We start from the raw sequence: 17,018 nt of genomic DNA, 5'->3' as shown, positions 1-17,018 counted from the left end.
TTTATCCATTTTTCAAAATATTTCTTAGAGTATTTTTAAAACATCTAAATCAGTTATGAAAAGCAGTCATTGGATTGAATCTAAATTGATTTCCTGAAAGGTGTGTGTTCAAAGATTGCCTGATCAATTTTTCACTTATTTGTACATAATTATGAATTTTTTGTGATAATTTTTTGAGTGGTATTTTTTTACATTACCTACGAATACAATTTTTCATAGCACTAGATATATCTTTAAAAAATGGAAATCACTAATAAATGCGCGATTGATACAAGCTTTGATATGTCCAATACTGAAATGCATTGCTTTCGGACATCTTTATTATTGTGTTTAGCTGCCAGAAATTCTAAATGGCACAAAGGTAGGTTTGGTAAAAAATATGCATTACCTCCGAATACATGTTAAAAGCTCTGTCATTTCCACAAACTGAGAGAATAGTAAATTATATTTAAGCAATAAGTGCATTGTAATGCACTCTTTAATACTACCAAGTTTCAATAGCCTGCATTTAACCATTTCTGAGATATTAACAAAATAAGTCAGTATTCGTAGGCAGCTTTCGGTAGCCGAATGTTGCCTACAAATACAATTTGACACCATGACCCTATTGTGAAACACCGCCATTCATGCCAATGCCCATATCGGTACATAACGAAAGCTTGTACGTTCGCTATCAAATCATATGTCAATGAAAGTTGCGAATTCACATACATGCCCACCATGGCAAACTGAATACCGCTTAATTGTTGAAAATATCTACTGCTCATTTGAAAGAAAAATCAGATTCGAAGACGATTAGAAGGGGATAAATACTTGGATTTGTCAGCTGTCATGTGTGCTTCATTTTAAACGTTTACCGACCTTCTGGTTTCTGAGTAATTTGTGTCCAAATTGATTTATTCGAAGGTAACTTTTGACGTTTTCGCTAAGGTTACCTACGAATACCATGGGCAAAAACGACTTTTCTCATTGTCTCATGATCTAGACAACACAGTGGTGGACCCTAGTATAAAGCTAATTATAGTTGCCCTCAAACGAAAGGCCACAAGACGTAACTGACTCCAAGATGGACTTCACAAGTTTGCAATAACGGTTTTAAGCGATTTGTGTGCAATTAAGCAAAATTAAAGTCACTTTAGTGCCTTTGTTTCTTACTTCAATCCTCTTTCAACCACTGTGAACTGACATTGTAAATACATGATAGGATCTCAAGTATCAATAAACGCGCATAAAGAAAATAATACATTCAAAGTGCTTTATAAAATGAAGATTTGATTGCGATATCCACCAAAAGTCTAATTCTTACCTACAAATACTAAAATGTTACTTACGAATACAGCATAATACATGACATATGTAATGAAGTGTCCCTACCAATGGAAATTAATTGTCAAAAACTTTAAGCGGTACCCCGGACAATATTATTACCCATATACGGATTCATTCAACAATTATTTATTATGTAAATTTGCTGTTTAACTACTTGTATTAAAAATGAAGTGATCAAAATCTTGCTAAAAGCATCAAAAAAATTTTGAACTAAGGTAATAGCATTTATTTATTTGGACGTACCATCTGAAAGAGATCTAAAAACTACCATTTTATTCATTCATTATCATAATAGCAAAATTTAAAGCTCTAAACTTAATATATATTTTGTTAAATCGCTCATGTTACCTACGAATACCCGGGTTTCTTCACCTATCATTAGCACCTAGCGTTAGGTGTATGCGTATAATTCCTAATATTCCTGAAAACAGGTATCCCACTCGTTGTTATACAATATGTAAATTGATTCATACTTATTTGATAAATAAATTACAGAAACTGACCTTAACTTCATTTTCAAAAATAAACTAGCATAAATTGACTAAGATCATATTGATCGCGTTATGAAAATAAACACAAATATTTTCTGGTTGAGCTTGCATTTTCCTGACACCCTGTGGTCTACATTACACGAAAAAAGCGTTAATGGGAATATTCCATTTGTTTTAGGTTGATTAGTATTGCGATAGTGAAAGCATCCTAGTGGTATTCGTAGGTAACATTGGGTTTTGATGTCACATTTTCTATCACACGTCCTGGATTTATTTTTCAAGATTAGTGATGGCACTTTTGGTTCCTATAAGGCCAACATGCCATCAATCAATGGGCAAAAGGAAAAAATTGTGGAGACATTTTTATTTCGGACTTGAATTTTTGGCCCGTGGACACTTTTGGTTGGATTCGACCATAATTTATAATAGTGACTTGACACATTCATCCAGTGATTGATAAAGTATGTGATTGCATTGGGTTATTTAGGGTAACATATGCACACCCATTTCATTAGGGTTGTTCGTTCTCCAATCCTGTATGTCATTCTTTTTTGCTGAACCATGAAATGGTATCAGCCTATAAGAGTGAATGTTACTAGCTTACTTACTAGCTTACTTACTAGCTTACTGACTAACCATTTGGTCTGAAATGGACATATCTCTAAATGCCACGAAGCTATGACCCCATGAGTGGTGTCATATGAAAGAGGAAAACATAAAGAATATAATAAAAATATTTCCAAACGTCGGAGGTTATCCAGGGGTCACAGGGGTCAAAAAAGGTCATTTTAACTGAAAATGCTCCGATTGAGCTTAAATTTACATGCAATGATCCTTGTGACATTCTAAACATGTTCAAAACATTAAAAAATTTATTTAAGGTCATTAAGGGGTCATAAAGGGGTCAAAGGTCAAGGTTCTCAAAATGCTCCAATTGAGCTGAAATTTAAATGCAATGATCCTTATGACATTCTAAACATTTAAAAATATTTTAAAATTCATTTAAGGTCATTAAGGGGTCATAAAGGGGTCAAAGGTCAAGTTTTCCAAAATGCTCCAATTGAGCTGAAATTTAAATGCAATGATCCTTATGACATTCTAAACATGTTGAAAATATTTTTAAATTCATTTAAGGTCATTAAGGGCCATAAAGGGGTCAAAGGTCAAGTTTTCAAAATGCTTCAATTGAGCTGAAATTTAAATGCAATGATCCTTATGACATTCTTAACATGTTTTAAATATTTTAAAATTCATTTAAGGTCATTAAAGGGGTCATAAGTCAAGTTTTCAAAATGCCAGCTCACGATCAAGGTATATTAAAACGGCAATTAATGAAACAGTCTTATTAAAATTAATACTATCCTGCACAGTATTGCTGCTTGATCAGATCGTCACAGTCATCCGCCTAACTAATATGGTACCTCGTGCCCTTGCAAAGCTGCACAGTATTGCTGCTTGATCAGATCGTCACAGTCATCCGCCTAACTTATGGTACCTCGTGCACTTGCAAAGGGCACAGTTGCTCTAGTTCATTGTATATTCTTTACTTTTCCTCTTTCATTAACACCACTCGGGCGGTCATACCTTCGTAGCATTTCGAGATTATGTCCATTACAGACTCCGGGTGACAGTGGTATAGGCCTACCACAATATACTGCCGAAGCCACATGGTTCAGCTATGGTGCGGTTATCGCTCTAGTTTATATACTAGTATATAAAACAAACGAACAAAAAAAACCCACTACCGTATACCAGCAGGCATCCTCTTCCTTTTCATCAAATCAATCAGCTTTATCTGACTACCTGGCAAATGTTTGATTGATAGGCTAATAAAATATGCGATTCATATAAGTTTATTCTAACATTATCAATCTATAGAGTGACGTTACACATTCATTCAGTGATTGATAAAATATGTGCTTGCTTTGAGTTATTTAGGTTAATATATGCACACCCATTTCATAGGGATCGTTAGCTCTGTTTTCCCCAAATCTGATATGCTTTAAATATCACTCAATAAAGGATATTGATAAATCAAAATAATACTAAATAACAAGCCTGGAACATAGAGCAACTATACATGACCAATATCCTGTAGTTGAATTTCCAGAGTCAATTAGCGGTTCGCTCGTTAGCATTCGGGCCAAAGAACTAGATCGTAGCCTACATTCCAGAAAAAAATTCATTGTCCACCTTATCGGTTAGATATCATTAGTGCTTATTAGATACTCCATAATTGTTAATATGAATCAACTCTGAAAGTAGTCTCTGAAAGTACAATAAATTGGACAATTGCAGACATTGACAACGACGTCAAAACAATACGTAGTGGTCTAAAACGCGACCTGTCTACCAGGACAGTTGTCTGGTGGTCCAGACGCAACGTTGCAAAATTGCAAAAAGTAAGTTCCAGTATTATATTTATTTCCAAAATTCTGTTTACAACTACTGATGACTAAGGACATTCACTCATTTGTCATGTTTGTATCAAGCAAAATATCCTGAAAGCAGATTACATATTTAAACCACGCTGATATCAATGGCGTACCTACCTTGTGTTACAAATAAGAAGCGTTACATTTTGTTGTTCAATACAATATACAAGTGCTCTACACAAAAACCTATACATGATTGTAGCTATACATGATTGTAGCTATACATGATTGTTGACTTTCTAATAAATCAATGACCCAGTGTCTTGATGGTAAAGTGTAAGCTTATTTCTTTAAGCGCTCAGTCCTGTGAATTCGGTGTTCGGTATTCATTCAGAGCTCCAATTAATAATTGTGTGTCTCTTCGGAACTCAATGCTGCGCCTTTGGCGTTCTATCGTTTTGGATCACGAAGGCCCATAACAAATCTAGGCCCGATTAGAAACGACATTATCGGATTTGTAAAAGTGGCCAATCGTTATCTTGACAGGAAGTCACTTAAACTTTATAGTCTTTGTTAGTCAAAGGATAGATAAAGTTATTGGAAAATACTTCAGTTAAAGGTTAAGAATCACGGTTTAGACTAACTGGGTCATATAGCAGTTTGAATTGAAATTTGAGTAGCTATGCTTTTACCACGGTTAAGGTGGACCTGATAGCAGTAGCCAAAATTGCAATGTACTTCTTAATACATTGAAGGAAGCTACTTGCTTTTTCCATAGATCTTAAGGTTCTTAAGTTAAAACAATAACATAACAAAACGAAGGTTTTGGGCGTTTTCCCCTTTCTGAGAAAAATCATACACATGGAGCAGAAATGACACCTCTACTTTAGTCTGTCCACATAGAAGTACAAAGTAAATATACCTCGGAAACTGGAGGTATGAGAATAATTATTTCAGTGCAATGCTTCTTTGGCGCGCCAACTGCTGCGCGATTTGTGCACCACGCTCTTTACGCGTCGCGTCGCGCTCGCGTGTGACGCAAAACATCGACCCCGATGCCACAGATTTGGTTTGTACTTCTAAGTGGACATACTGTATAAAACCTTGGGATCCTCTTTATAGAACCCATACCATTCCTCATGTCATCTTTGTGTGTCTCAATATCTGAACGCAAATACCGCTCCTGTCCGACTCGGCTTAATATGTAACTAGAGGTTTTAGGATGTTTATTTTTTGCTAACGCTTCATCTTGTTTAACTGTGAGCTATAGATGTACTTTTAACTTCGCAGGTTCAAAAAGAGTGTTTTCAATGCAACCCTTATTAAGTGGTATACCCGATCTGTTTAAATCGGGCGTAGGATGCATCCGTTTTGACGAGACTGGTGTTATGATTGGGCGGCCTGACATTTGTCTGCGTTACTTCCGAACATCAATAAACCTGGAGATCACAGTTCAGAGAGCCTTTTACATATTCAGTTTAGATTATGAAAACACTGTTGATATACTTTAAGCAATTTAAAGTATTATTAAATTTCTGTGACACAAAACTACCCTAAAATTATTATCACACTAGGAGACTCTTGTCAACACTTCACTTCACATATACATGTGTGGCCCGGATGTGTGGTTAATAATAGCATTAATGAATACATGTTTGTATAATTAATCATGAAAATGATCAACAATTTAGACATATCTGGTTCCGGTGTGTGTAATACTGTCATAATACTATGCACTGGACTATGTTTAACAATTATTGACACAGGTATTTTATTAGTGTTAGTAGGTCTCGGTAGAATGCAGTTCAAAAATAATGACAGAATAAACATTTATCCCGGGAAAGTTGAAAAGGTCAAAAATACCGGTGACAAAGCAAATCTTCAGAGTGTTATAGATAAACGTTTGAAGAACATTTATCACCGGTATTTGTACCATTACCACTACATTTTTGAAACCCCTAGATGATGGCGTGGAGGATAAAAAGGTAACTGTAGCCATAAGTTAAAAATTATATGTTGCAATTTATTAACTTATACAAACCAAACAGCATAAAAAGTAATGGTTTCCCTTACAAAACCAACCTTCTATAATATATCGTACATAATCGTATTGGGTTCCAATCTTACATTATGGCATCATCCCATTATGCATTAAGAATGAAAGGTGCTACATCCTGGATGGCTTTGCAGCCTACAGCTATGTATATACGATAGCGAGTATAGGAACCACGTTTATTGAAGGTGAAGCAATAATACGTCCTATCCCATCAACTTGTCACTTGAAATATTTGACATGTCACTCATACACATCCATCCCTATACCCTTTATACTTGATATAGGATATAACGTTTCAAACGATCAGCGAAAATAATTTGGTATTAAATATTCAAATCCTAATTCTTAAACTACCCAACATTAGCAAGTTTTCACAACTTTTGCTCTTCTTATTTTGCGTAGACTTTTCGATTGCTGCAATATGCATGTACCTGGGATATACTGATCAAATATATTGGAACCCAAGAACTCATACCCTGTATCGCCTTACACCCAATGTGGTTTTTCATAATTATTTACCTTTATACAATATGTGACAATGTGATAGTACACCGCCTTTTTAAACAAATCAACGGTTAGTAATAACCATATGGCTATAAATATCAAGACCTTTTTATGTGGGCACCTTTGGGACAAAAAAAAAGATCAGCGGAACTCCAGTGGTGTAGTGATAATGGAAAAAATGTCTAAGGCAAATGTAACGTAACGTCATAATTTACTATACTATTATCAGCTCGTTACATTGTAGATTGATTGATATAAAGTTTACTTCGAAGACTGTTAGATGTCAAAAATATCATTTCTTTAATAATTCGTCACAAAATTGGTATTATATCAAAATAATTATTGTTATCAACTCGAAACCCCCTAAAAGCCTAAATGCAAATGATTGTTATTGATTTCAGTATGTTGAGAGCAGGAGATACAGTGTGCAGAAATACATTCACCAAAAAGGTGTTCCTCTCTAATGACTATTGTCCTTGTTTGTGTCAAGAAGCTCTAAACCTGATTTATTTTCAGATGTGCAATTTCATATTTGTCAATATTGGTCTTTAGTGCAGTAAGTTCAAGCATGAAAAAATAAGAGAAAAATAAAAAGTAATAAGAATAGATATGAACACAAAGATGTGCATGTGTTCAATTTTCGTTGAACGATATTTTGATGGTTAGTAAATCTTGACACTACTGTCATCTTACAAGAAGGATGAATAAATAATATCTGAAAACCCCCAAGTGTTTTGTTGTACCAACACAAAATGCGGTTCATGTTCTACATGTAACTTTTATATGGGACACCTTAGTCCATATTAACTATTTTGTAATTCTGATTTTTATTCTAGAATATTTTCGAACTCAAAGGTAGATATAGATTAACATCTTAGCCGCAGTTCTCTTTTCTCTTTCTCATGCGGGATTACAAAATATATTTGTGCATCAAATTAAATTCAAGTATAAACTATTCTTATCCTAGTTTGTCTGGTATTTGTCTAGTATTCACTATTTGAACTTTATATTAAATCCCAAGCGGTTCGCTTTAAATATTCGTTAAAGGTATTTTAAAAGAGGGCAGGCAGTGTCACCCTAGAAGTGGGGCATTTTAGACATTGTTTTGCACTGTATCCTTTAAAGTAACGATGATAAGTACATAAAAGTCTACTTTTCTGAAAGGAAATAATGCATGGAATCAAAATAGGATAGCAGATTTCCGTCCACCATAAGAACGTATCTTATATTTCCAAATCGATAAAAAATCGTTACTATAGTCCGTATGCCTTCCTCGAGGCAGTGAAGTAAAATCAAATTTTGTGATTTTCTCAAAAAGTGCAATAAAAAAAGTGCAATAAAAAAACAATATCTTAATGCCTCGAGAAAGATATACGGACTATAGTTTTGTTTCTGTGCTAGTTGGATTCCGTGCAGTATTTACTTTCAGAAAGTATATAATTTTATGCAAATACACAAAACAATGTCTAATTTCACACTTAGAGTGGGTGACCCAGCGTAGACCCTTAAGAACTATGGTATTATAGCTAAGCTATGGATCCTGTTCTATTTTCTTGCAACAAAACGTACGCATCACACTCCGAGGAAACCCGTCAAATATGTCTACACACATGCGTTTCCACTCCACACACCCTAAACACATTACTTGCACATCCCTACCACCCACTACAAACCACCCACTAACACACGCCAAAAATGATTGAAAACTAATTTTTCCTCCGCGATTGTCTATGACTCATCATGATCATCATGGGTATACCATAACGTTTTACGCTCTCTCCTTCTTACACAACCACCCCGCACACCCCAACCACACGCCAAACATACAACAAACACACCCCACCGATACCAGCTACAATCACCATTACTATATTCACCAGAAGCCATGTATACTCTCTTCTTAACGATCATTCCTGATTTTTTTCTTTGGCGTTTTTACAATCGCAAATTTCCAATTTGCGAGTGTTCTGTTTTTGGTCAGTTCTTCTTTCTTTCTTTCTTCTGTCAAACTTTTAACGAGCCATCGTAGCCATATGCTTTAAGCCAATGTGACCATATTTGGTCACAAGGACCATTGGGTGGGGGGACAAATGTTACATGACCAACTCGGGGTCAAAGGTCATCCAAAGGTCATTATGGCCAAAATGTGATTTTCACTAAAAATGCTTCTTCTTCCACAAATTACATAATACAATGTCGTCACTTGCATACCTGCATCGCCTTTAGCCAGTGTCTAAAAGTTGTACAAAGAATTGGGGTCAAAGGTCATTGAGGGGGTAAAATCTTACAATTGGGGTAAAATCTTACAATTGCATTATCTCAACATCCGTAAGGGGTATGGGGCTCAAACTCAGTGACAACAAATCTCATGACCTGGGGAACATTTTACAGGGGTCAGGTCAAAGTTCATGCAGAGGTCAAATTTAAGAAATGCATTTTCTGTACATCTGTAATGGGTACGGGACTCAAACTCTGTGACAACAAACTTAATGCCAGGGGAATATTTTGGAACACTTTGCAGGGGTCAGGTCAAAGGTTATCTTGGGTCAAATCTTACAATTTCCTTTTCTGGACATCTGTAAGGGATATGGGGCTCAAACTCAGTGACAACAAATCTCATGACCAGGGGAACATTTTGTAGGGGTCAGGTCAAAGGTCAAATTTTAGAAATGCATTTTTGGGACATCTAAGGGGTACGAGACTCAAACTCGGTGACAACAAACTTAATGACCAGGGAGAATATGTTTGCAGGGTCAGGTCAAAGGTTATCTGGGGTCAAATCTTATACCGTAATTTCATTGTCTGTAAGGGGTTTGGGGCTTAATTTCGGTGACAACAAACCTCGTGACCCGGGAAACATTAAGGTCAAAGGTCAGATCAAACGGCCATTAAAGGATTACATGCCTTGCGATTGTCTGCGCTCTGTGAGCGCAAATTATCTCTAGTTTTTCTTGTCTTTGTACCTACCTCACCTCTCTGCAATATACAAGTTTGACAATTAAGTAAGTCTATCCTGAGGTTTATGTATTCTTGTCTCATTGATAATGATGGTATTCTGAAGGCACAGATTTTGCCTTGGGGATCTTCGCCCTTGAAACTGACAGCATTGACAGAGTTGATGTCAGATTGTAATTTACGTACTTGCAAGGCAAACTTGAATACTTTCAACCCTGCCTGCAATAGCTTAAAGATTCAGAGATTTCTCAATACTTCAGACAAAACTAGAGTTATACAAAAGCTGATCTGTATATAGATTTTTCTTCATTTTGTGTCATTTCTTGATCAAAATTAAAACATTCACCTTCATGTTTACTTATACATATAAAACGTGCTTGTTTTCATCTTGAAGGTAAACATTAATCAAATCTGTGGCAATCTGTAATAACCGCCATGTTCCATGTATTGTTAATGTTCTTACAACAAATGTTGCGATTTGTTAGTTCACAGCATCTTGCGAATGGTAGTGAGCTTTGGCAACAATTGCATTAATTATTTCATAGCGAGTGTGTAGAAGAATTCAAATATCAAAGATATATTTTTATAGGTCATATAGTTCTTGATTTATGTTGTAAAGAGGGGTGAAACAACAACACTTTTGTAAAATGTATATAACTCATTAACAACAATAAATCAAGCACGTTTTCAAATTATATGATTTGTAGAATGAACTTCTGCAAAACATCAAAGTATTATTTTTCAATAATATTATTGATTTAGATAATGAAAATGCATTTTTCTCGATATCTGGATTCAAAGAGGTTACTTACTTAGCGGTCCAACCGTATCCGTGCACTCGCTACTATCCATTTCCAATCAGTTATTGTCTTCTTCCATCAAATGTTAAAACAATTAAAAAAACTGCGCCAAATATTCCAGTACACGAAGAGCGTGGTAGTTCTCACAATTCCAATCAACCTGCAATAACAATAACAATGCCTGTTCATTTAGTAAATGTATAATGTTGCATTGTAATAACAGCCACAGCTAATTTAAAAACGTGCCAAATGCACCAATAAAATATTCGCGCTAAAAGTGCACAAATTTGTCAAATTCCACGCTTTTAATCGATGTGTTGAAGGACGGTTCACCACTAATATGTTTAAACAATAATGCATGGCATATTCTTCTGTGTTACCAAATGAGTTACTAACGAGTTGTGATAATTCCACTAGCTGTGTAGCAGACGGTAGAACTAAATCAGGCGCCGACCATAACAACAACGTATGATTATTATAGATTGCTTGTAAAATGGTTATCATAACTGATTTACCTCTGGTGCAGCTGAAACACCATTTCATCTATTCATAATGTTAGTGTGCATTGCAGTGAATAGTTAGGAGCTGTGCATGAAATAGGCTATTAATTGATGTTATCAACTCAATATTTTATACAATTCTGTAGTCTTATTATCACCACTCTATATTGCTGCCTCTAGGTTTTAGATAAGACTTGTATGAATAAATTTGCTTTAAAATGTCTCAATATTATTCAGATTTGTGTTTATACAACATGAACTAGTTCATATGTACTGAGGTACTATTTACACTGCAACATTAATCAAAACATACTCACTTGCTTTAAGCTGCATTGTGAAATTCTAAGGGCTCGTAAAATGATAATAATATTAGGGAACAAATTAGTGCTTCCAAAATAGAGTTAATTTTAGGACAGGTTTAGGTCCTGATTTTTTATTCACGATTTTATAGTCGTTACTTGAATGTCTAACGAATAGTTTGTCGGGGTGTAGGGTATGTAGGTATGTGGGATATGTGTGGGAGGAGCGGGGTGATTGTGAATTTTTGTGTGCGGTGGTTGTGTGGAAAAGGCTTACAAACCAATACAATGCATGACTACATGGATTGTAGAGCGATACTAATCAGTCTATAATACCGAATTTATTAATTCGTTTTAAACTATCGATGTTAACACTGGGTAGTAGCCATTACTGCCAGTAGACAGGAAGTATAGAAAGTTGACCTCAACAATGTGGGTGGTCTTCCTGTGCTTTTGAATGGGACAGCAGTAACCTTGGCCAATTTTTCGACCAAAATTTTGGATTTTTCAGATTTTTTTCGAAGTTTGTGAGAGCATATTAAACAAGACTATCCGTCGATGGATTTTTTTATATCCGTCAGTAAATATTTTCTTAATTAAGTTTTTCATAACATATCAAAAAGGCAAATACCCCTGCTGTATAATAAATTAGCTAGGTACGTTTTGAGTAACCTTGATGAAAATTATCAAAAAAGTGCCTATTCTTTTGTGTGTGTACGGTCCATCACCTGTCACTTGGCAGTCTTGTAACATGTCTCATGGCGCTACCCATGGCCACTCCATGAATTGTTTAATCCGAATTAATCAATTCGATATTATAGACTGCTAATGGTCTATTCCAGAAAATAGATGCACACCCCCTATAGACCTTTTTCCCTCTATCCCACAATGCACTATTCCAGGGGGGTATGACGTAGCTCATTAACCTCATAGATCGTGTGCATCCGATGGTCTTTGCCAGGCCTTTGCAATTATTTTGTCTTAATATGGGCATACTGATTCCATATATGCGGATTATCGTAAAGGCCATCGATGTTACTAATTCTGCAATTATTGAATACACGAGTGATGCAGTTACGGAGCGATGCAGAACATCTGTGTAAGAGATTTATGTTTACGTCTTATTTTCATCTCCGAAAAAAAGTGAAACGGACGCCGACAAAATATCACTGCGTATCCCGTCATTAGTTTTTCACCATTAGGTCTATAAAATGTTTACAAAGTTAGGTTTCAATAGCAGGAAACTTTTTTGGGTGAGGACACCATGTCCACAAGGCATAGAAATGTTGTTTTTTGCCCCGAAAGGTATTAGTGATCGTGGCGCCATTATCATCATTATCGGGGATTCCTTTTTTGTGATGAAGGCACCAGTCGAAATGTCCGTATTCCAGAATGTAATGAACATAACGCTGTACTCCCCCGGGGAGATGATGTATTTTGCGACACTCATACCCCCCTGGAATAGTGCATGATGGGAAAGAGGGAAAAAGGTCTATAGAGGAGTTCGGATTTCCGGACTTTTTGTCCAGTCGTGATTGTAGGAAATCCAAACTTTAAAAGAGTCTAAAGGTGAAAAAAAAATCCAGCAGAAAAATAGTTCAAAATCAGAAATCTTCAATTTGAGAGCCCAGTTGGGAAATATCCGTGACTTTTTATTCATTCAATTGCATTTCCAGGATTGTTCATGTAATATTGCCAACTGCAATTCCAGTCGTTTTCACAAAGCAAACTTGGAAATGCATTTCTTTTATTGAAAAGTTATTCCTCTATTATAGGGTGTGCACATATTTTACGGAATAGCCCAATGTTCAAAGTAAAAAGAAGCCCTATTTTAAAGAAATTACTCAGTCAATCGTCGTACCGGATAATAAGTGTATGACGAGCAGATGTGACAAGCCTTTTCATGTTGAAGAAAGCACAATAAAACCGTCAAAACCCAATCTCGTCTTCTAATTATCTAATAACAGCACGTATGCCAAACACTGATTGTCGTTTCCTGTATTGAATTTAGAATATTATTGAAATTCTAATCTCGCTACTTGTGCCATTAAAACGTAGTTTGAAGCTAGAGGTGATGAATGCCGGATTGTTGTAAGATTTGTGAACAAACATAGAAAGGAATACTATGAATACAATCTTAGTTTTGGTTTATTCCGATACATATAAGTTAAGCTTTTATTCACATGGAAAAAACTTCTTGTTGCTGAAAGCAGACAAATGTGATTTGTGAATTTGAAATTTCAATTGAGCCTTTCAAATTAATCTTTCAACCAAATTCAATACGTGGAGGCTTAACCATATTGAGTACATTGCCCTACACCAAATATCACGTATGAAGAATTGAGCACAATCAGTCAGTAGACACAAAATCTGCCATAAAACTGGTCACTAGCTATTTGATTTGTCAAAATCTGTGCTTTACAGAACTTAATTGATTAAAGGTATTTCCCCTTATTGTGCGAGCAAACATGTGAAATATACCGGTATTTATTTTTAGTTTGTATTGTATTACAGAAATTGTTCGAATAATTTCACCAGTCTTGTCAAAAACTCGAATACATATGTTTACATGTTAAAAAGAAGCATGGCCTCAAATAAACAGTGTATCGTTTTGAAGTAACCTTATGTATCTTAAATGTTAAACCACAAAGTCTGTGACTAAACTTAAAAATGAAAGTTTGAAATGGAGAAAAACGAACCTGTCGCTTTAAGCAGAATAATACGATACGAAATCTTTGGATGAAATGTTGTTTTGTATCTCTCTATTACAAATTACACATGTTCAATTCAATTTTATTAAAAAACATGTTTCGTTTAGCCACAAACATTTTGATCTTATTTAAAAACACATATCTGCGTTTAGACCCTGTTCTCTAACGTCCCTGCCTACACGTAGATAGATTAAATTTGTAGGGGAAGGACTGATATGTTCTTGTGATATCTTAAACCGATAAATCAATTTAAACTTCCTCCAAGACTCACACTGTTGAATTGTGGAAAAATAGGGAAGAATAGAGAAGAATAGAGAAAATGAAGAAAGGGAGATGAAAGAGAACGAGGCTTTGTAAAATATTGAATGTGGCCATTTGTGTGCCATACTAATGATTTAATCCGAACAAAAGAAACAAAAAACATGTTCCTAAATAATAATGTTAATACAGAATCCATTCTAATCAAAATATCCAATCAAAGAACAGTAGATTTGCTCCAAAGCTAACCTATTTTTTCCACCCAATAAAAACACCTTGAGATCTAATACCATGACATATGCCATCTTGACACTAGTCTGAAGGAGTATGAAAGGATTGAGTAGGGTTCTAGATAACTGGGATTTTCTGGGTAACGCCGTAACATGGTCTACTCGAGGCTCGTCACTAGCACTGGACTCTGTTTGTCTTTCTAAGTAACTGTACGGGTTTTGATCAAGAGCTAGAAGAATAATATGTAAAAAATATGGTTAGCAGTCAACACTATCGGGCTTCATGTCATGGAAATGGCTGTTTATCCAAACGCATGATACTATGGCATTCGTGTATTTCTTCTTATAAAGATCAGACACACCTACAAACCTACCCCAAACAACACACCATGCAAACAATACACACGGAAGGGTAAGTAAATAACCACATAAAGCTTAAAGCTGATACATGATATATTCAAATGCATTCTAGGTCACCTTTTTTCTTCAAATTGAGCTCGATAATTGGTAATAGATTTCTACCATCGGTATGCCATCTTAACAAGAGGAAATGGTCCGGGACAGGCTAACAAGGACGCCTGCTATAGATAGATAATGTTATAATTACTGCATATATATCTAAAGGTCAATCCATGACAGAAATTGGAGTTGGATAGAGTGAAACTTATTAGTGACCATACCCGCGGCTTTATTTGACCTACAATTAAATAAATAATTGTCGCATTAGCAATTTTAAAGAGAAGGTCGTAATTCTTAAATTTGCAAAATATGATATATAGGCCTGAACTACTTAATGATTAAAAAAGTATGCGGCTTGACAATGTACACATGTTTTTGTCGCATTTGAAATCTAACAAATAGTCTCAAAGTCAAAGAGGTTTTGTGTTTGGAGTCCCAGCGTTATTATTTTTGCTCTTACAAATATATTCTAAGAGATGATGCCATCAAATTCAATATTTACATTAGGAAAGTAATTTCTATCAATGCATATTTGTATGGCTTTTTTGGTCTATAGTAAATAGCTAGAATTTCACAATATTATAAGGGTGCACGTACATTATGACGTCGTAGCGACATTACAAAAAGAATGTTTGGTACTTATTTTGGTATCACTGGATAGGGATAGAGAACACCAATAGCTATCCATTGGTACCAAATAGAACAGCACAGAGCGTTTCTTTATTTTTTATTTATTTATATATAACATTCGATCGAAGCCAGGAAAAGCCCAATAGTGCTCAGAGGCTACTACATTAAAGTGATGCCAACCGAATATGACGGGACAGACAGTGACATGGGAAGAAGTCCAATTTTAGAAGCAGAAGGAAAAGCGGAGCACCCGGGGAAAACCTGTAAGGATGTGAATGGAAATGAAACCAAATAAAAATGTGGCAACGCATGGAATTGAACTCGGACCGCAGTGGCGAGAAGCGAGTGAGAAGACCACTACAATAAACCGACCTCCTCATGCTTCTGAGTTTATAATCACCCCTTCCCCACCCTCGTTGGTAGAGCGCTTAACCTAAAAATACCTTGCTAAGGCAATGATTAATCACTTTAGGGGATATTTGTATATATTTCTTCGTTTACTGGGTTACAGAACAGCAGTATCTAATATCCAATAGCAGCAAAAAGGACCCAACAAAAGAGAACTGTAAGATATGACACATGGTCTAGTTATTTTGATAATCTATTTGTTCTGTTATGTTCTTCTTTAAATATTTGTCACTTATTCTAATTTTCAAATGCTTTTAGTCGATTTTCAGCGTTACTGACGTTTTATTGTTTGGTTTAAATCAACCTTTCTTTCTAAAATGTGTCCTCTTAAGTAAGAATAATTGTAGTTGATACCAAAATGTTATCATGATGCGTGTAACTGGTTTTTTTTAAGTGATAAGATGTATTTGCAATATTGTGTTACATCCTAGCTTGAAATGTGAATGTATCATAGTTTTTATGAAAACATATCAGATTACTTTATTTATCTGAGTTACCATGTATATCCGCTGAAAGATTTTTTAAACACCATAAATATTATATTTAATTTAAATAACAGAGTAATAATTACTTGTAAAACATTATTCAAATAAGTCAACGTCATTACATTTAAGATGTTTAAAGTCTTGGGCTTCCATTGCAACTTGAAACATATTTAAGTCTATATATCTTGAAAGAAAACATTCGTGACTAGAATACGTGGCATTTAAACGATGCTGATCGCACCTTTACATTATAACGTTAGTTGTGTTTAAATATCTATATGTATATACTTAAAAGTACGGAAATTATGTCATAAAGTACATTGATGCTATACTTTATAATAATTGCAGTATTACTTTGATGTTGAACCTTTCAGGAAGACAATTTTATGTGTGAAGCAAACGTGGGTGTTGAATGTTTAATAAATTCTGAAAACTTATTTGAAATAACGAAACTTTCAAAAACGTCGAATTCTTAATTATCAGTTATTTGTTTATTGTTGTAACGTGTAAAGTTATAACTAACAAACG

At 35.1% G+C, this 17,018-nt stretch overlaps 1 protein-coding gene across 3 annotated transcripts in view; it reads right to left on the bottom strand.

Annotated features, from left to right (window-relative positions):
- LOC140151202 (PDF receptor-like) overlaps positions 1-17,018 on the bottom strand; it is a 280,133-nt gene that overhangs the window by 168,580 nt on the left and 94,535 nt on the right. For all 3 annotated transcript variants that reach the window (XM_072173457.1, XM_072173458.1, XM_072173456.1), the window contains exon 2: positions 10,523-10,670. In XM_072173457.1, coding sequence (XP_072029558.1) covers positions 10,523-10,562 — 40 coding nt within the window. In that variant the 5' untranslated portion in view covers positions 10,563-10,670. The remainder of the gene's footprint in view (positions 1-10,522; positions 10,671-17,018) is intronic.

The sequence above is a fragment of the Amphiura filiformis genome, chromosome 4 (assembly GCF_039555335.1).
Source record: "Amphiura filiformis chromosome 4, Afil_fr2py, whole genome shotgun sequence".
Classification (NCBI taxonomy): domain Eukaryota; kingdom Metazoa; phylum Echinodermata; class Ophiuroidea; order Amphilepidida; family Amphiuridae; genus Amphiura; species Amphiura filiformis.
The sequence above is the reverse complement of the archived record's forward strand: the minus strand, read 5'-3'. Positions and strand labels throughout refer to the sequence as shown.